General features: G+C 41.9%; 1 protein-coding gene across 2 annotated transcripts; it reads right to left on the bottom strand.

The window, feature by feature from the left end:
* Nucleotides 1-7: 7 nt before the first annotated feature.
* Nucleotides 8-10526, bottom strand: foxn4 (forkhead box N4). Of its 2 annotated transcripts, none has more exons than XM_071403962.1 (10): nucleotides 9639-10526; nucleotides 8809-8909; nucleotides 5689-5873; nucleotides 5087-5199; nucleotides 4843-4953; nucleotides 4390-4457; nucleotides 4057-4153; nucleotides 3602-3809; nucleotides 2812-3207; nucleotides 8-2662 (listed from the first exon to the last, which is right to left on the bottom strand). In XM_071403962.1, exons 2-10 carry the CDS (start codon nucleotides 8886-8888, stop codon nucleotides 2403-2405), a joined length of 1518 nt encoding a protein of 505 aa, XP_071260063.1. In that variant the 5' UTR covers nucleotides 8889-8909; nucleotides 9639-10526; the 3' UTR covers nucleotides 8-2402. The 2 variants fall into 2 exon arrangements, with proteins under 2 accessions (XP_071260063.1, XP_071260062.1); XM_071403961.1 differs by having other exon boundaries at nucleotides 4390-4517; nucleotides 9639-10524.
* Nucleotides 10527-21480: the final 10954 nt, after the last annotated feature.

The raw sequence follows: 21480 nt of genomic DNA, 5'->3' as shown, positions 1-21480 counted from the left end.
ACTGAAACTGATTTACCCATTGTGATTTTATTGTTTTTGTGTAATTTTAAAGTACATGTAGCCTGACAGCCTTTAGTCATAAAAAATCATGTGAATACTTCAATGATGAATTCAGAATTTGACTGATTTTAGCATATTTTCCAATGCTGACCTGTTTTGGAATGTATGGGTAAATACTGTTTAAGAAACTAAAGCTTTTCCGTGGAGATAGAAGGGATTTGAAACATACAAATATATACAGTAAACCGTGTTTGATAAATTCCTCCCTTTCTCCAATATAAATAAAACATCACAGTAATACTTCCTAAGATGATACAGACAACAGATAAAGAACAGGGAACTTAACAATATCATGGTAAGGCTGACAAACACAGGAATGCCAATGGTACAATAACTAGCAGATGGTAAGTTAGTAGTTGGTGTACTACAGGGTAGCACAGCTCTTGAGTCTTTGCTTGGCAAAGTTTCACCAGAGATGTCGGTATATTTTAGTCAATTTGCTCCTAATTTGAGTTTCCCTCTTAGCCGCCATTGGTTACTCCTCTTGCTTACAGTACACAGTACCTTCGGAAAGTATTCCGACCCCTTGACTTTTTCTACATTTTGTTACGTTACAGCCTTATTCTAAAATGTATTAAATATATTTTTTTTTCAGCAATCTACACTCAATACCCCATAATGACAAAGCGAAAAAAGGTTTAAGATTTTTTTGCAAATGTATAAAAAAAAAAAAAAAGATACCTTATTTACATAAGTATTAAGACCTTTTGCTATGAGACTTGAAATTGAGCTCAGGTGCATCCTGTTTCCATTAATCATCCTTGAGATTTTTCTACAACTTGATTGGAGTCCACCTGTGGTAAATTCAATTGATTGGACATGATTTGGAAAGGCACACACCTGTCCATATAAGGTCCCACAGTTGATAAGAACTGTTTTTTGGCAAAAAACAAGCGAAGGAATTGTCTGTAGATCTCCGAGACAGGATAGTGTTGAGGCACAGAACAAGGGAAGGGTACCAAAACATTTCTGCAGCATTGACGATCCCCAAGAACACAGTGGCCTCCATCATTCTTAAATGGAAGAAGTTTGGAACCACCAAGATTATTCCTAGAGCTGGCCGCACGGCTAAACTGAGCAATCGGGGGAGAAGGGCCTTGGTCAGGGAGGTGACCAAGAACCCAATAGTCACTCTGACAGAGCTCTAGAGTTCCTCTGTGGAGATGGGAGAACCTTCCAGAAGGACAGCCATCTATGTGGCACTCCACCAATCAGGCCTTTATGGTAGAGTGGCCAGACGGATGCCACTTCTCAGTGAAAGGGCACATGACAGCCCGCTTTGAGTTTACCAAAAGGCACCTAAAGACTGTCTGGTCTGATGAAACCAAGATTGGCCTGAATGCCAAGCGTCACGTCTGGAGGAAACCTGGCACCATCCCTATGGTGAAGCACGGTGGTGGCAGCATCATGCTGTGGGGATATTTTTCAGCAGCAGGGACTGGGAGACTTGTCAGGATCTAGGGAAAGATGAACGGAGCAAAGTACAGAGAAATCCTTGATGAAAACCTGCTCCAGAGCGCTCAGGACCTCATACTGGGGTGAAGGTCCACCTTCTAACATGACAATGACCCTAAGCACACAGCCAAGACAATGCAGGCGTGGCTTCGGGGCAAGTCTCTGAATGTCCTTGAGTGGCCCAGCCAGAGCCCGGACTTGAACCCGATCTAACCTCTCTGGAGAAACCTGAAAACTCAGCGACGCTCCCCATCCAACCTGACAGCTTGAGAGGATCTGCAGAGAAGAATGGGAGAAACTACCCAAATACAGGTGTGCCAAGCTTGTAGCGTCATACCCAAGACGATTTGATGCTGTAATCGCTGCCAAAGGTGCTTCAACAAAGTCCTGAGTAAAGGGTCTGAATATTTATGTAAATGTGATATTTCCATTTATTTATTCTTTTAATTAGCTACATTTTCCCAAAACCTGTTTTTGTTTTGTCATTATGGGGTATTGTGTGTAGACTGATTTAATCAATTTTAGAATAAGGCTGTAACGTAACAAATTGTGGGAATAGTCAAGGGGTCTGAATACTTTCCGAAGACCCTGTATGTGTGTGGTTTTAAAATTATTTTGATCAAATCAGTCTCCAAACGGACCTCTTTCTCACATCTGAAGTAGTGGCTTGGGGATGGCAACACAAGTTACACTGTCATTGTGGACAGAGAAAACCAATGAGGGTTCACGCTTTTCAGTCAAAGAAGATGTGGGGTGGTTTTTGGTGCCAGGAGTGAGCTCGACAAGTAGAGCCACTGTGCAAAACAAAAGAAGGTATTTTGATTCTGTTGGTGATGCATCAGTACAGCTCTATCTTTGACTTCCACTCTGTGGTGGGGATGTTTTCATTAAAGCAGGGCGGTGATGGGCTTGCTGTTGCCTGGCGTGCCCATGTACTGGGAGGAGAGGGCGTCCAGGGCGGCGTATGAGGTGAACAGTCCTGTCGCCTGCAGGTCTGAGAAGGGCATGCTGCCTCCACTGGAGACAGGAGGGAGGCTGCCGGTCATGGCGCCCAGGTCACAGTCAGACAAACGCAGGGGAGAGTTACTGAAGGTGCCCAACGCTTCCAGGTTAAAGCTGTCGTCTTTCATCTCCTCCCACAGGTTACCTGAGGACAGAAGGAACTCATTTTGTCACGTCAATGGTCATCACTGCTTCTAAGAGACAAGAAAATGGCCAACTCCAGTGCAAGTAACATTGGTTTGAGGATTGTTCAATTAGTATATCATGTTGTGACTAGGTGCTATAGCTACCCACCTTGTAGAGCGAAGTCCATGATGCTGGGGTCCAGTGCGTCCACCTCTGCGTTGACGTCACCATGGAGACTGTAGAAGTCATGAGGCTGCTTGCCGGGATGCTCGGTGGAGAGAGGGCTGTGGGAGAGGTCAGGAACGGTGTGGAGGGGGGGTTTATGGGCGGGGGATACCGAGGCCAGCCTGGCCTGGGCATTGGCCTGGAGCTGGGCATGAAGCTGGTGGTGCTGGTGCATGGGAAGGCACTGCAGGGACAGGGTGACCACGGGCTGGGGTTGCATCTGGCCTGGGACAGGTAGGGTTAGGCCGGACGGACAGCTGGGGAGACGGGTCATCCCGGGGTCCATGGGCTTTCGTCTGCAGCTCTCTGGGCGGTCCGTGATCAGCTTGTCCAACTCATCTGACAGAGAGAGAAAAACAGTGCAGATTAGCAGCTGATGACAGACTGATAACTGTCCATTTAAAACAAACTTAGCAGATTCTTTCTCTGTAATGCTGCTTATCGCAGACCACAGAAATGTAGCATATTAGTGTCAATTGGAACATAACCAACTGTACTGTAGCCGTGACATTTGCCACATAGACATATAAAACTGAGGGGGAATAATCATCTTCATTGGTGGAGGGTCGTGTTCAATAGAGCACACAGAATCTTTCAAAAACATTTTGCAAAGGATAACAAAAATGAGTTCAGGTTGTTCCTCCCGGTTTCAGTCCCTTTTCCTCTATTTTGTGCCTATTGAACAGGATCCAGGTTGTGTGTGAATAGACCTCAGTCAGCCCTGTGGTCTCACCTGGGTTGGCCATGCTGCGACGGATGGCTGGCAGGTCCTTGCGCTTCCACTTCTGCATCTCCTCCTCCATCTTGTCGATCTTGGCCGGGTTCAGGGCCCAGAGGCAGCCCTTACGTGAGGAGCCGCTCATTTTGTTCTCCACCTTCTCAAAGCACTTGTTTAGAGACAGGTTGTGTCGGACTGAGTTCTTCCATCCGTCTGGTGCTGTCTACAGGGAAAACAACCCCAAGGAGAGGAAGGAGACATTTAAACGACTTACTAAACACAATGCTAACTTCCATGCAACATATCTGCTTCCCCAATCCCTATTGAATATTAGGCCAGTTTTCTGGACCCGGTCCTGGACTAAAAAGCATGTTCAATGGTGATTCTTCATTGAGCATGCTTTTTATTCCAGGGTTAGGCTTAAACTGGGTCCGAGAAACCAGCCCTTAGAGGATCTGCTCAAGTCTTACCTTAAAGTAGGGGAAATGCTCCTTCATAAAGCTGTAGATCTCGCTGACAGGGAGACTGCCCGTCTTGCTGTTCTTCAGAGCCATAGCAATCAAACAGCTGAGGATGGATCAAAGTAGAAAGACAATATTACCATTTAGTAATAAATCTAGGAAGTAAATACATTACATATGGTTGATAATTAGACCAGGGTGTTGTTCATTAGGCACCAAAGGGAAGAAAATGGACTTAAACGGGGAACTACTGAACTTGTAATTTTCCTTTGTGTGCCCTAGTGAACATGACCCGGGCAATACAATACTACTGTAATGCCCCTTGGCCCAGGGGAGGCTTACCTGTAGGAGTAGATGGGCTTGGGGAAAGACTTGGGCTGTAGGTCCTGGTTTTGTGGAGCCAGGCGCGGCTGTGTGAACAGGTTTTGGTTGTTGAAGGAGACATTGCTATAGAACCCAGCAGGAGAACACTGAGAGAAAATGAGAGAACAATCTAGAATATTTGTAATGTATATTATTTATTTTAAATAAAAATGGTGTTTTAATTAATGCCATATAAACATCAAACCCTTAATCAGCAGTAGGCCATAAACTCATAGAATAATCTCTAACACTACATTAAGTTGCTCATATACCCATGTAGTAACACTGTATTTACGCTAACAATACTGTATTAATAGGTTGTTACATTGTCATTTACTAAATACTCTAACAATACTATGTAACTATATGTAACAATTCATGTCTAATTCACAAACTGTATCCACAGCCCAGTTGTAGGGATGGCGTAGTTACCTGCTGGCTAGCCTGGGTCAGAGTGAAAACTTGTTGGGCTGTAGGTTGGTAGGCAGAGGCAGGGCATTGGTACACCGGGGAGGGCTGCCCATTCATGGAGAATGGAGACATCTGTGGAATAGACCCAGGGCAACTTTAGTATATTTACTATATGATTTCATTTAACTAGAGAATAAGGACTGATTAATAAAACAGTTTGGATAAATCATATATGTATTTTTTAATGTCAGGATGCATAACTTACATTTCCGCTGTGGGCGGTGATGACGTTAATTCCCAGGGGGCTGTGCTGCATGTTGCTCTGTAGGTGGATCATGGCTCCCTGTCCCCCTGCCATGGTCATGCTATTCAGTTGAGCTGTGAGGAAGGAAGCAGTACAAAATCCAGGTCAGTCTTCAATCTCCACACATCGGCCCTGTTCCAATACTTTAGAAATGCATCCTTCCTCCAGGTAAGCACAAGTGATTGGATAGGGCTGAGCAAGGCTACCACCCTATTACGTTCACCAATTTAAGTATTCGGATACATGATTGTGCTTCAAGGAAGATAAGAAGGAAGGATGCATTTGTAAAGCATTAAGACAGGGTCCATGGCCCTATCAAGTATCAGTATAGGCCCAGGTCTATATCCCCTTATACTGTACTTTAATCATTCTATTGGTCTTGCCAGTCTCATTAGCCAGGTTGGCAGTTATGTTTCCAACTGTAATCATTTTGATCAATTTGTCCTCTTCAGCATCAGAGCCCAGAAGCACTCCTGAACTATCCAATCAGAGCGTGTGTGTGTGGATTTGAAATGGTGCAGGCTCCCCCAATTGGCGTGTGTGTGTGTTTTTGTGTGTCTCACCTGTCTGCTGCTCAAGCAGGCTGCTCCCCTGCCCCTGGGAAGGCCCGTTGAAGTCTCCTCCGCCACCACCGCGACCATCGGCCATCTGCTGCAGCCGGGGAACATCTACAGATGTGAGCCATGACAGAGACTGCAGTTCCCCAGGGAGATCCTCTTGTAGCTGGGAGGGGTCTGTGGTCAGAAGTCTGCAGGGATGGGCCACAAGCAACACAACCACTCATATACACAGCCTAGCATACAACTGTAGGATATATCCAGACCTGGGTTCAAATACTAGTTGAAATCATTGTTGCCATGGAAGCAAAAAATAATAATCCCAAAAGTACAAACCCCAAAACAAATGTGTAAGTACCAGCTTTATAAATAGTATTCATACTATTCAGGTCTGATTATATCTAGGGCAAATAAATAGGACACTGACTGAACAGACATGTATTCCATTAAACCTAAAGTAATGCATCCAACATTGGATTGGGAGAAGTGAAAATGAATCATAATCCAGGAGTATAATCTTATCTGGGATTTACCACAAGTATATTATAGAGTGCTATTTGATTAGCTAATTACTGTAATAGTAACATTATGTATAAAAAGCCAACATTCTCGTTATTATTAATCCCTCTTCAGTAACTTGTTTATGACCTTGATCTATGATCTACTTCCTGAGTTTTGGGAAATACAAATAAAAATAAGTGATCACTAGATTTGCAACATAACCACCACCTAATGATTAAGTTGTCAACAATTAATTCCCATACCTGCTTACATTATTGGTTAATGTACTGCTTAATTTCTGCTTAATCGGGGCATAGGGTGCCAATCAGCTTTTGCTCATTATTTCTTTTAAGACAGGAGGGCTCTGCAGGGAGAAAAGAGAAGAATCCTCTCCAGTCGTCTCTCCACACACTTACTGTAGAATAGTTCAGTAATTGGGGTCGCTATGACGACACTCACTATTCAGTTACTTTGTGGGTCTGGAGACTGTAGGATCCCCCGCTCCCCACCCCACCCCAACTGCAAACAAAATCACCCCTACATCAGGTGACTACAATCTCCCTCTACCCATTGGCTGAATCATAAGTAAACAGCGCATGAGATCATTTGAAAATATGGGAGAGCGGCACATGTCGCTCTGCAACAGTTGGCCTTGTCTATTGAAAAATTATCACCTATTGTGTCCCAAACGACAAATCTGTCCAGTGGCACGTGGCTCTATTGTTTCCACCCAGACCCTTCCTTGATTGTCTGCCCTTTTTTTTTTTTTTACCAGCCCTTGCATTAATCTGTTGGAATGACAGCCCTCACACAAGAGGGACAAATAGGATGCCATCTGCTTGCCTGTCCCTTTCCACCCTCTCCCCTCACACTGTCCCCCCTCCCTCCACCCAGAAGGCCAGTAGACGGGGCCCTAGGGGACTGAGGGAGGAGGGTGGGGTTGATGGAGGTCAGGCCACACTGCTCACTCAGCCTGTCACCTGAATAAATGACATTTCATCCAGCGCTTTGCCTTGGCACAAGACTTTGGACACCTTGACTGCATGTGTTAGTAAAGGCTTGTGAATAACCGTCTCTTTCAAAGCAGAGTGACAGACGCTCCTGTGAAACTGTACACCACAGGCACCTCCACAGACACCTATTTCTACTTGAGATTTGTAGTATGAGCTCCCTCTACCCCCCAAAAAGACACATGCACACATGCCTACATACATGCACACACACACACGCATGTTTTCTCTCTTAAAAAAACACACACACAAAAAAACTACAAATATATGCCTCACCACCTGTAACCCTGAGTTAAGGCTTAATCCAAATAGGTAAAACGCATTTTAGAGAGCACTAGTTCCAATGGAAGCATATACCAACAAGATTACTATTTTGGTCTTATTAAGGGATGTTCAACTCAATACAACCTAACATGATCTGCCATTTACCTTGGCTGTAGTCAGATCCCCAAGACACTTTTTTGGATATGTATTTGGTTTATTTTACTTAGGTATTTGATAGTCATTGTGTTTTGTCAGTATTAAGATAGGGTTCCATTCATTCTGAAATATGTCTAAAACACCTTACAAACAGACCAATCCAACTCATATTACAGCAGTATCCTTTCCGGAAGGACATGTCTGAACTTTATTGGGGTTCAATCCACTTTTGAATGTTGTCATTGAGTTGCATCAAAGCAAAATCTGAAAGTGAATTAGGCCTATAACATGATAACGTGACTTTTAAAAAATCTAATGTAGACACGACCTTCAGAAAGTGTACATTTGTAATAAAGGATTTGGGTGTTTGTATGGTGTTTTGACAAACATTTCTAAATGAATGAGGAATTGACTACAGCCAAGGTACAAAAATCATGTTAGGTTGTATTTGAGAACATAAATATCCCTTCAACGATTAGTGGGATTTGATCAACACATTTAAACTTGATTGGAAACAGTCATAGCCTATAATACATTTTATATGTAAAACACATTCTTAATGCTTTTTAATTTTTGCCTGAAAATCTCACAAGCATCTCTAGGCCTAGGCCAATCACCCTAAATATTTTTACAGCAATTAGGATGCCTCTTCCCTATACACCCCCACTTAACCCACAATAAAGAGCATGTTCAACGAGGCACGGCATGCTGGTCTATAGTGTCCCCCGTCTAGCACAAGCCGCACAAGCTTTCCCAGAGGTTCAATACTACACAGACCCCACTCCCACCTCCTCCTAATTGAGAGCCACTTCTCCTCGCTAGTGACCCGGAGAGCCCCATCTCCCCCTTGGAGCCGACGGACCAAGAGGCTCAGTCTCACTGTGTGCCGGCAGCGGGAGTGTAAACAGAGCTGATGGTTTCTGACAGATCCATTCAGACAAAATCATTTATTCTTAGGTAGTGTTTTTTTCTTCCCCTTTTTCATACACCACCTCCCTTCACTGAAAGAGCTGTCCATCTACCGTTGGATTAAAACTACAGTATAGGGAGATTTTGGAAAATATATATTGGAGTTATCCTTATACCTAAACCTTTTGAATCATATTTGCATTTTTTTTGTTAAGTGGAGCCAACTTTACAAAGATACAACTTTGATCAAAAAGCTTATCATTGCAATTCACAAATCCAGTCTTACCTGTAATCTTGTGGAGAGGGATGATGACCTGAATTTTCTAGAACTCCTGACATCCTGGATGTAATTCCACTTTCTATCATTTCCTGGGATATTTGATAATGCTGCAACAAGGAAAAAGTGCCTCTGCATAAGACATCTAGGCTTCAATACTTGATGTCATTTAGGTCTAGACCTTTTTTTTTTTTTTTTTACTGACCTAACCATTTTAATTTTGTTTCCTTGTTTTGTCTACTCATTATATAGGCTATTATAATGACCTTCAGATAAATAAAATATTAGCACATCAAACAGACTACTTATGGAGGAAAATAAGTATTTATATTGTGTATTATATAGTATTATGTACTACATTAATCATATAGGTTACAATGAATGCACTATTTTAAAAAAATCTGAATCTGATTATGACCAGTTAATAACAATAATGATATAAGCTAATGACAATCATATCAGCTATCATGGAAAAAACATAACAATTGCAAATTAAAATAGACAACAAACAATGTTTTTATACACAAGTTACAGGGGTATTATATGTAGGCCTATGCTTCAAAATAATATAACATTGACGTTTTACAATAGAGAAGTCAAATGGATTGCTTTTTAATAAGCATTACAATTGACAAGGTTATTTATTAACCTTTTTTTACTGATAAAAAAAAACTACTTTTTGTGCAATCCCAAAATATAGCAGCGTTTCCCACCCTTTCTGAAATAACAATGACACAAAAATGAAAAGTTCTCTCATTTAAATAATCCCCTCTCACTCAAAGTATCATAACTATTTGCTGACATTCATCCTTGTCATACCGGAAAAAATTCAATCTTACCTGTTCAGGATAATCTGCAGAAAATGTTAGTTGTTGACGAGTCCGTGTAGTCTACTGTGTTTTCACTGTGCAGCACTTGTTTCCGAAAAACCGTTTTTAAATTTCCCTCTCTGGAGCTGTCCAGCACACTGTCATGCGCAATAGGCCTACCTACCTTAACGGAGCCCGTTGTTGCTCAAAGGGCAGGATCCCAAGGGTTTGACAGCTGCTGCCAATGTAACAACAACTTGTAACAGACTCCCGTGGAAGACAGTACACCATCCGAATGGACAAAAAAATATGCAGTCTGATCTCACTTTTTATATTTACACCTAGGCTAGTACTTCCTTTAATTACTGTGATTGTGGAGTTTCTGGATAAACAGTAGGCTATCCATGGACAATGACGAATTTGAGAAAGGATGGTTTCAAAACAATAAACCACTCTATAGCTGTAGCCACCCAGTCTCTATCCAATATAGTTGACAATTCTCATTGTACGGCGACATATGGTAGCATACTTGTGTGATACTTTCTGTTAGCTAAAATAAATTGTTTGGTCAAGATCGAGGTGCAGGTGCGCTTTAGATGCGTCGCTGTAGCCTACAATACACAACATTAATACATCACTTTGCCCAGTATTAATTTGAAATCAGCGCTACAAATTAAAACAAATTAATTTAAATAAAAAATAAGAGGAATAACTGCTTAAGAAATATGTAGTCCTATAGCGTATTTGTACCCTATACAATTTCCCTTCGATATAATGTCCATTCCTCCCAAGTTCCAGTTTTCAAGTATTCCAACATAGTAATTATTAGAGACCTTCGACTCTGATTGTGTCTATCGCTGCTTGTTAGCGTCTGAAACGGAATGAATGTGAATTAAAAGGCGAGTGCTTGTAGACAATTTGTTTCCCCGCCGCTGCACCCGCGTCTTTCTCCGCACAACAGCGGGAAAAATAGTCTGGAAGGCGCGCAGGGGAGGTAAAGGGTACATGAGCCAAGGAAACAACAGGGCTGAAAAGTTGTCACTTGTCAGAAGAGATTTGAGCTGGTGATGTCAACCTGTGTTATGGGACACAGTATTTCGACTTCAATCTTAGCCTACTTTTGGTGACAATATAAATTGGAAGGAATGGGCTCTTATGGGCTAAACTGCTAAAGACAACTGCTTAGGAAAGGTGGAAAAGTTGTCTACTTCACTGTTATTTTTGTGGGTGTACCAAATTTAAAATCTGTTGTCCACGTTCACATAAACAACTAGAATTTGAGAAACATCTAAGAAAAATTCACAACCGGAAATTAACACATGTCTGTGGGGATAGAGCCAATGAAAGCAGTGTCAACCCATGGGACACCACAGATGGTAAATCATGCTGCCGCAATGGACACAATCGATGATTACATGCATGAACATAACTGACAAAATAAGACCTTCCCCAAAGATCCAGAAAATCTAAGTCCTAGAGCCCGTGGGGTTACACTGTATTATTCACATGGCTCTACTTAGATAATTTGCCGAGGGACCACAACTCCCTTCACTGCGCCATAAATATTTAGTAAAAGAAAGTCTGACCATCCTATTGTCTTCCTATAGCTCTTGCATAAATATGAAACAAGGTTAACGGCTTATTATGTTAACTGCATATTATTACGTTCAGAGAGAGGAAAAAATATGTGGAGGGAAATAATTGAGAAAATGGGGGGAAAAGTACTCAAATGTCACAGTGGTAAATGTAACAAAACATTTAGAGTTCTGATTGTGTGTTTACAGGCTGATGTCATGTTGACTGTGACAGGGCTCTCTCAACAGATTTCAGAAGTGGTTACATTAGTTACATTATAATGATAAAGGATTGGAGTGTGTGACATAAAGTACAGCCAAGGCAATCAACCTCCTTCCAGTTCTCTGCTGCCAATGACTGGAACGAACTGCAAAAATCAGACTCATACCTCCCTCACGAGCTTTAAGCACCAGCTGTCAGAGCAGCTCACAGATCACTGCACCTGTACATAGCCCATCTGTAAATAGCCCATCCAATCTACCTCATCCCCATACTGTATTTATTTATCTTGCTCCCTTGCACCCCAGTATCTCTACTTGCACATTAATCTTCTGCACATTCTACCATTCCAGTGTTTAATTGCTATATTGTAATTACTTCACCACCCTGGCCTATTTATTGCCTTACCTCTCTTATCCTACCTCATTTGCACATGCTGTATATAGATTTTTCTACTCTATTATTGATTGTATGTTTGTTTATTCCATGTGTAACTCTGTGTTGTTGTATGTGTCAAACTGCTTTGCTTTATCTTGGCCAGGTCGCAGTTGCAAATGAGAACTTGTTCTCAACTAGCCTACCTGGTTAAATAAAGGTGAAATAAATAAAATAAAAACCAGGGCCCATATTCATAAAGTGTCTCAGAGCAGGAGTGCATAGACTGGGGGGACTTTATCCTAGATCAGCACTCCTAGTCTGAGATGCTTTAATAATATGGATCCAGATCACTAGTTCCCCCTACACAAGTAGTCACCACTGTCTGCATCAGAAAAGGATGTCCCAGTAAACAACTCCCTGTTCAGAGAACACAGTGATGACATTCCCTCTCGTGCCTTTGTCCAGGAATAATGGGGAAACAGTGGGATTTGACCATTGAACCACGGTTCCATCAACACATATTGATGTTTACACATTTGTTGTAATGGAAATGTTTGTGGAGTATCTACAAATCCTGGACACTCCAGTAGGTAGACATCAGTGTCTGCTCTGACCATTGAAGATGAAAAAAAAGGTGGGTGACTGGACATCTCTAGACTCTATCAGTACACCCAATTAGACATTACAAGATGCTATCATGACATTATACTCATATTCATTCTCAATTATGAAAAGACAAAAACACCAAAAAGAGTTATCAAAAGTGACAGCCACTAGTCCATCCATTCTACTGTTCTACAATGGTCCAGAGAGAGCAAAGATGGATTACTTCAGGACTGGCAATGAAGTTGTAACGGTTTATGGTAAGGAGGACACGAAACAAGCACTATTATGTATTGACTTTGAACCAGTCTGCTCTCAAGATGCTCCAACACAGGCAGCTAGCTGTTTAGCATCAGACAGAGAGGGAGCAGTGAAGAGGTTGAACTGCAGGGGCGACTCAGACAGGCTTGATCTAAATTCTCTCCTGCCGATTCAATCCCTCTTCTATTTGACATGGCAGATGATGACGGTTCTCTGAGAGGCTGCTGCATGGACCTAACATCTGAAAGTTGCTTCAGTTCCTCTGTCACAGTGCTATTGTATTGGGAGATCACACACCCTCCATCTTTCAGGTTTAGAGAAATCAATGGGGTTGATCTTTGTGTGACCCGGGTCAAGACCAATTGGGTGTGTTCTTTGGGGAGGATGGCCCTTTTCATAGGCTCAGAGCAGTGTTTCTTCCTCCTGGTCCTGGGGACCCAAAGGGTTGCACATTGTAGTTTTTGCCATGATTTGAATTAGGTGTGTAGTGCTCGGGCAAAAACATACATGTGCACTCCTTTGGGTCCCCAGAACCTGGATTAACAAACACTGGTTTAGCAGTGTTTCTTAAACCTCAGGGACCCCAAGACGTTTCACAATTTTGTTGTAGCCATGAACTAGCTCACCTGATTGACCTAGTCAAAGGCTTGATGATTAGTTGACAAGTTGAATCAGGTGTGCTAGCTCTGGAATAGATCAAATACATGGAACAGTTGGTGTCCCTGAGGAGAGGTTTGAAAACAACTGGCTTAGAGGGTAAATGGATAAAAAGTCTCCATCTCATTCACCGGTGATGCCAGAGTTGTGGGTTCGATTCCCACAGGGTCCAGTACGAAAATGTATGCACTCACGACTGTCAGTCGCTCTTTAAAAGAGCATCTGCTAAATAGCCTCCAGAGTGGCGCAGCGGTTTAAGGCATTGCAGTGCTAGCTGTGTCACTACAGATCCTGGTTCGATTCCAGGTTGTGTCGCAGGCTAGCAGAAAATAGGAGCATTGTACTGTGATTGGCTCAGTATTGCACCGTGATTGGCTAAGTGTTCTGTCACTGCCTTTAAAAGGGTAACATCAAGAATGTGAGCTCTTTGGGTCCTTCCATAGACTTAGATTAGAAGTGCCCTTCCAAGAAGGCTCAAGGTCATTGGCCACAGATAAAATGACGTCGAATCACGTTATATGTACAGTAGCTTTGATTGGATTGATCATGTCAACATCATACTTTCACAATCTTAGCTAGCAGTCATCATCATCAATAAAGTCGACAATCTACTGGCAAATCCTTTTTAATCCTTGTCATATAAAGATAAATAATGAAGATAAATTATAGACAAAATGTATCGTTGCTCATCGGCCATTGGACATACACATTACACAACAAGTTGTACATTTCAAATTCAACAATGAGTTGTTTGGAAAGAATCAGTGACAGTGGCTAACTGCAAGCATTGCAATGTCGGAATAAACGCGCTCAGACTGGGAAAATACGTTTTGAGCGGTCATCCAACTCAGAACTGTAAATCTTTCTCTTTCTTTGATGGCAAGGATTCACTCCATTGTGCTGGAAAGAAAGCTCTGCTGTTGGGACAGCTTTATGTAGGCCCTAACAGTTTGTGGGCACCACTCGTTGCCGTTGGAGTGGAATAAATATATTGTTTAGTGTTGTGTTGTGTAGTGGCTTTGCTGCTGGCATGCATCTAAAAAAAAAAAATGGGTGTCTTTGCCCCACCAAGTTGTACATGCTAAAATCACCACTGATTGTGTCAAAGAAGCTGTGCGGCTTGGTGGGGTCGTGTTTCGGAGGACACATGGCTCTTGACCTTCGCCTCTCCAGAGTCCGTACAGGTGTTGCAGCGATGGGGCAAGACTGTAACTACCAAATGCATATCACAAAAATTGGGGAGAAAAAGGGGTTACATATTTTTTTTTTTTTAAATACACAAAATTAAAAAAGAGCATCTGCTAAATTACTGAAATGTATTTTTGACCAGGGCCCATAGGGCATAAGGGCATAGTGCAATGTCTATAGTGCAAGGTTGACCAAGTTGGAGATAACTTTTGGTCTGTTTTTCACTCTTATCCTTGTGCATTCCTGTTTCTCTGCACTGTGGATCTTTAAGTGGTGTAAAGGATATCGTCACAGCTGAGCTGAATTCAGTGCTGTATAGACAGGTTGTTCATACTAGCAACTCGCATGCCCCTGTATTTTTCAGCCATCTATCTCCTGTGTTTGATGGGTGAAAAATCCACTTGTCAATTGGTGTGTATTCATAGATGCCAAGGAAAGCCAGACTTCCCCCTCCAAAATGATTTTTTTTACATAAAATAATGTATCTTTCATCTGTCTGTGTTTTATAATTTTCCTTTAATTCACAAGAGGCGGACTGTATTTCACAGGAGAAAGCAACCGAGCGAGTGAAACAGCGCCCCTCTGTCTCTATGTGTAGGCTATCTAGCTGATGCTGTCTGGTCCAAATGAGTATGACATTGTTGCCACACATAGCATTGCAGACCATTGCAGCCAGCGAGCATCTGGCATCTCTTGACAAAAAAATTATGAAAAATGTGCCAATCAGCGTTGAGCTAAACCGAGTGAGCTCAACTGTGAATGGTCCTGGTGCACCAAAAAACAGTGTCAAGGGAAGCCAGCTTGGATTTGGCGTCACTCCTATCAAATCCCATTGAGAGCATATAGTCGTTGACAGAAAAACATGAATTGTTGTGTTGTTGTCCTCCGGTGGCTAGCTAGTCAGCTAGAAAAAATTGTCCCTTTTCTAAATTAGCCATGGATGGAGATAGGGATTTGGACTTGTGGTTTTACTTAATTCTCTGTTCTGCTCCAACCATTAATTCATACACTGTTGTACCCCTGGCCTGAGAGGATGGAAGTTCAATATGTAGCTAGATGTAGAAGTCTATAGTTAACTAGCTAATGTTGCCCATGAATGGAAGTTAGGCTAGCGAGCAAGCATTTTAGCCAGGTAGCCTAGGACAACAAAAAATAAGTGTGTACTGTTTGACAGAGTGATAGACCATTTTATCAACATGAAAGAGAGGTGGATGGCATTGGCGTTTCTCTAAAAGTAGGGTGAGTCAACATGTTTTTCTACTTGCATGCACACACACCCACACACACAGAAATCCGAACATTGGACAGCCACATCATATTTATCTTACGTTTGTTGGACCACATTTTTTTTGTTATCTTTTAGTTGTCACTGTATTAGACCAAGCAGAAGTGATTTGATGATGTTGAAGTTGAAATGGTGCTGGAATAGTGGAGGCAGCTCCTGTTTTCTTTGCGACTTGCGGTAACTATGGTTCTAAATCAATAGTTGTTTCGTGGTCTAAAAATTTAGGAAACAAACTTGCTTGACCCTGCTGTAGGTCATGTAACTGTCTGTTACTGTACATGCAATATGCTTTGTGAACTTCACTGGACAGAGATTGCTATCCGGTTTTGTGATTAAAAACAAAGGTGTGGTTGAATTTATTCTGCTACTGTGTCTTCTTATTGTCTCTGCCTTTAGGCTTATATATCATGGTGGCACTCGCAAGGCATATGCATTAACAGGTTATAGAGGGGGCGGGGAGGCTTGGCTTCCCCAGTGATTTTACCCACGCATCACTACTGCTTGTCACTTAAATCTCGCTGGATTGATTTTCATTTTACTCCTGCGAATTTTTCATACCCTTGCTTCTGCCAGTCTTTTCCCCCCCATGAACGTCATGCCCGCGGAAGTGTATGTAAGGTCCTATCAAACACACCCCAGTAATGGCGGAAATGGGCTCATGGAATGCATTATTTTCGTTGCATAAGAACAGTAACGCTTCGTCTGGGATTTAAGACATCTCGACCCTTATATCACAAGAAAGAGAAGAATAAGACCGTTATTTTGATGGGTGTTCATTTTCTGTGGAATTGAAGAAAGTTATAATTTAATACAGCTGTGTTTACAAATTAGACTGCCTGAAATGAAAGCAACTTCTGAAAATGAACACTCGGATTATAGTTATATTATGTCTAATCTTGTAAACTGTGTAAAGTACACTGCTCCAAAAAATAAAGGGAACACTTAAACAACACAATGTAACTCCAAGTCAATCACACTTCTGTGAAATCAAACTGTCCACTTAGGAAGCAACACTGATTGACAATAAATTGCACATGCTGTTGTGCAAATGGAATAGACAAAAGGTGGAAATTATAGGCAATTAGCAAGACACCCCCAATAAAGGAGTGGTTCTGCAGGTGGTGACCACAGACCACTTCTCAGTTCCTATGCTTCCTGGCTGATGTTTTGGTCACTTTTGAATGCTGGCGGTGCTTTCACTCTAGTGGTAGCATGAGACGGAGTCTACAACCCACACAAGTGGCTCAGGTAGTGCAGCTCATCCAGGATGGCACATCAATGCGAGCTGTGGCAAGAAGGTTTGCTGTGTCTGTCAGCGTAGTGTCCAGAGCATGGAGGCGCTACCAGGAGACAGGCCAGTACATCAGGAGACGTGGAGGAGGCCGTAGGAGGGCAACAACCCAGCAGCAGGACCGCTACCTCCGCCTTTGTGCAAGGAGGAGCACTGCCAGAGCCCTGCAAAATGACCTCCAGCAGGCCACAAATGTGCAATGTCCAAAAAGTATGATCTTTGTCCCCATGTGCAGTTGCAAACCGTAGTCTGGCTTTTTAATGGCGGTTTTGGAGCAGTGGCTTCTTCCTTGCTGAGCGGCCTTTCAGGTTATGTCGATATAGGACGGCTGTGTGATACCATGGTGTTTATACTTGCGTACTATTGTTTGTATAGATGAACGTGGTACCTTCAGGCGTTTGGAAATTGCTCCCAAGGATGAACCAGACTTGTGGAGGTCTACAATTTTTTTTCTGAGGTCTTGGCTGATTTCTTTTCATTTTCCCATGATGTCAAGCAGAGAGGCACTGAGTTTGAAGGTGGGCCTTGAAATACATCCACAGGTACACCTTCAATTCACTTAAATTATGTCAATTATCCTATCAGAAGCTATTAAAGCCATGCCATCATTTTCTGGAATTTTCCAAGCTGCTTAAAGGCACAGTCAACTTAGTGTATGTAAACTTCTGACCCACTGGAATTGTGATACAGTGCATTATAAGTGAAATAATCTGTCTGTAAACAATTGTTGGAAAAATTACTTGTGTCATGCACAAAGTAGATGTCCTAACCGACTTGCCAAAACTATAGTTTGTTAACAAGAAATTTGTGGAGTGGTTGAAAAACGAGTTTTAATGACTCCAGCATAAGTGTATGTAACCTTCCGACTTCAACTGTAGATAGATGTAATCTACAGCCAAGCATGTTGATGTTTTATCCGAGGGTGTCCTGCTGTTGGCACACTTGTTGAATTATACACCAGAACGTGACAACAACAGTAATTCATGAGGCAGTCTCTAGACAGTGCAGGTGAGTGCAAGTAGTCCCAGCCAAGACAGAACAAGTTTTTGGTGATTGCAGCCATGTTCCACCCCTTTATTTTAATCTATTCATATATGTATCACGTTTCAGGTAAGACACAGATGCAGACAGCGTCGAATTAACAGTTTATTAATCCAACAGGGGCAGGCAAAAGACAGGTCAAGGGCAGGCAGGGGTCAGTAATCCAGATAGGTGGGGCAAAGGTACAGGATGGCAGACATGCAGGCTCAGGGTCAGAGCAGGCAGAAAAGGTCAAAACCGGGAAAACTAGAAAACAGGAACAGAGGGAAAACTGCTGGTAAGCTTGACGAAACAAAACAAACTGGCAACAGACAGAGATCACAGGTATAAATACACAGGGGATAATGGGGAAGATGGGTGACACCTGGAGGGGGGTGTAGACAATCACAAAGACAAGTGAAACAGATCAGGATGTGACAATATGAAAATACACCCAGTGTATTTATGCAAATGAGGCACATACAATTTTCACACCTCTTTCCTTTTCCAGATGTTGTTGTGTTACAGCCTGAATTTAAATGGATCAAATTGAGTTTTTTTTCCCACTGGGCTACGCACAATACCCCATAATGTCAAAGTGGAATTATGTTTTTCAAAGTGTTTACTAATTAATAAAAAAAGAAAAACTGAAATGTCTTGAGTCATTAAGTATTCAACCCCTTTGTTATGGCAAGCCTAATTAACTTCAGGCAAGCCTAATTAACTTCATTTATTATGTAACAAGTCACATAATAAATTGTATGGACTCACTCTGTGTGCAATAATAGTGTTAATAATAGTGTTTAACATGACTACCTCATCTCTGTACCCCACACCTACAATTAAGGTCCCTCAGTCGAGCAGGTAATTTCAAACACAGATTCAATCACAAAGAAGTGCACCTATTGGTAGATGGGAGAGAACAAATATAGCAGACACTGAATATCCCTTTGAGCATGGTAAAGTTATTAATTACACTTTGGATGGTGTACCAGTCACTACAAAGATACAGGCGTCCTTCCTAACTAATTTGCCAGAGAGGATGGTATGGTAGCCAATGGTGACTTTAAAACAGTTACAGAGTTTAATGGCTGTTATAGGAGAAAACAGACAATGGACCAACAACATTGGAGTTATTCCACAATACTAACTTAATTGAGATTGAAAGGAAGGAAGGAAGCCTACACAGAATAAAAATATTACAAAACATGCGTCCTGTTTGCAACAAGGCACTAAAGTAATAATGCAAAAAAATGTGGCAAAACAATTCACTTTTTGTCCTTAAGTGTTATGTGTGGGGCAAATCCAATCCAATACAGTACCACTCTCCATATTTTCAAGCATAGTGGTGGCTGCAACATGTTATGGGTATGGTTGTAATCATTAAGGACTGGGGAGTTTTTCAGGATAAAAAAGTAATGGAATAGAGTTAAGCACAGGCAAAATCCAAGGGGAAAACCTGGTTCAGCTTGCATTTCATCTCCCAGTGTATGGTGGAGTCACCTTTCAGCAGGACAATAACCTAAAACACAAGGCCAAATCTGCACTGTTGTTGCTTACCAAGAACAGTGGCTAAGTTTCAGTTTTGACTTAAATCTGCTTGAAAATCTATGGCAAGACCTGAAAAGGGTTGTCTAACAATGATTAGTTCCTCTCTAGGTTTCTTCCTAGGTTTTGGCCTTTCTAGGGAGTTTTTCCTAGCCACCGTGCTTCTACACCTGCATTGCTTGCTGTTTGGGGTTTTAGGCTGGGTTTCTGTACAGCACTTTGAGATATCAGCTGATGTACGAAGGGCTATATCAATAAATTTGATTTGAAAATAAATTTGATTTGATTAACAACAGATTTGACAGAGCTTGAAGAATTTTTTTAATAATAATGGGCAAATGTTGCACAATCCATGTGTGGAAAGCTCATAGTGACTTACCCAGAAAGACTCACAGCTGTAATCGCTGCCAAAGGTGCTTCTACAAGTATTGACTCGGGGGTCTGAATGCTTATTTAAATGAGATGTTTCAATTTTCAATACATTTTGTTATTATGGGGTATTGCATGAAGATGGGAGAGAGAAAAAATGTGTCATCCATTTTGAATTCAGGCTGTAACACAATAAAATGTGGGTTTTGAATACTTTCTGAAGACACTGTATATGTGTGCATTCTATGAAAAAAAAAGTTAAATTTGACAATAAATGGAATACCTGAACTCATTATTTGTCAGTGCCAGTGAAAGGTTTTATGTGCTATAATTCAGTCAATATCTGATGGATTTTAAAAATCCATTGTCCAACTGTTGCATTTATTAGAATTGTTTTTAAAACCGTTTAACTATTTTGATGACCTGTTGCTATTCATACAGAATAGGGAAAAATGCTGTTCACATACATATGAAATCATACTGTAAATTGAAAGAAATACATACAGGTGGTTCTTATGTCACATACTGTAGCTTCAGAGAAAGACACGAAATGTTGTGAAAGTAAAGAACTGCCTTCAATGTATACAGGGAGTAATTAACCTTGCTGACCGTGTACTCCACGGCTGGAACATGAACTGAAGACGGGAGCTCGGCCCTCGTTCCGCTGCTCTGAAAAAATTACTTTGATGGACTATGAAAGAAAGAAAAAGAGAGAAAAAGGGAGAGAGAGAGGGATAGAGGAAAAGGGGGAATGGTGGAGAGAGAGAGATAGAGGGGGGAGGGGGGGGCGCGAGAGAGGGAGGGACTTGGCTGTAATGTTCTGATGATGTGAGTGTTATCATCCAGCCTTCATTCTCAGCATGGAATCTCTAATGGGAAAATCAACCTCTCTGACTCCTGTGTAATTGGATTTAACCGGGTCTCGTGCTGAATCAGAGCCCAGTGGGTAGCGCAAAGCTTGTTAAGATTGGACAAGCATTGCTGGGCTGCCGGATTGGGGAGAGAGAGGCGGGGTGCTCGGGCAGAAGTAGCCCCCTGACAACTTTTCGGAGTGGAGGGTGGATAATTGAAATGAGCAACATCTGAACATCCATTATGTCTAACTCTACTCCAATGGTGGGAAGCAGCTTGAACTGCCACAAATAGAGAGACATTTGATATTTTCTCTCGTTTAGGTCATCGGGCCAGTGGAAACGGACACCTGTGCTTCTCCTTCCCCCTGTCTGTGTGTGTGTGTGCATGCGTACTTGCGTTGCATTCATGCATGCGTGTTTGCTGCTACAGGTTACCATGTTACTGAGGTAACCAGGTTAATGCTCCCTTGTGGTCTTTCCCTGTGAATACCCAATGCAAGGGAACACCACAAACGATCTTATCCTGATACGACCCAACAGTCTCTTGCTGAAATTTTTATTTTATAAGTTGTCTCTTCTTTTTTCTTACAACTGTGTGTTTATAGTGTAAAGATGTAAATATAC

Source organism: Salvelinus alpinus, chromosome 5 (assembly GCF_045679555.1).
Source record: "Salvelinus alpinus chromosome 5, SLU_Salpinus.1, whole genome shotgun sequence".
NCBI lineage: Eukaryota > Metazoa > Chordata > Actinopteri > Salmoniformes > Salmonidae > Salvelinus > Salvelinus alpinus.
The sequence above is the reverse complement of the archived record's forward strand: the minus strand, read 5'-3'. Positions and strand labels throughout refer to the sequence as shown.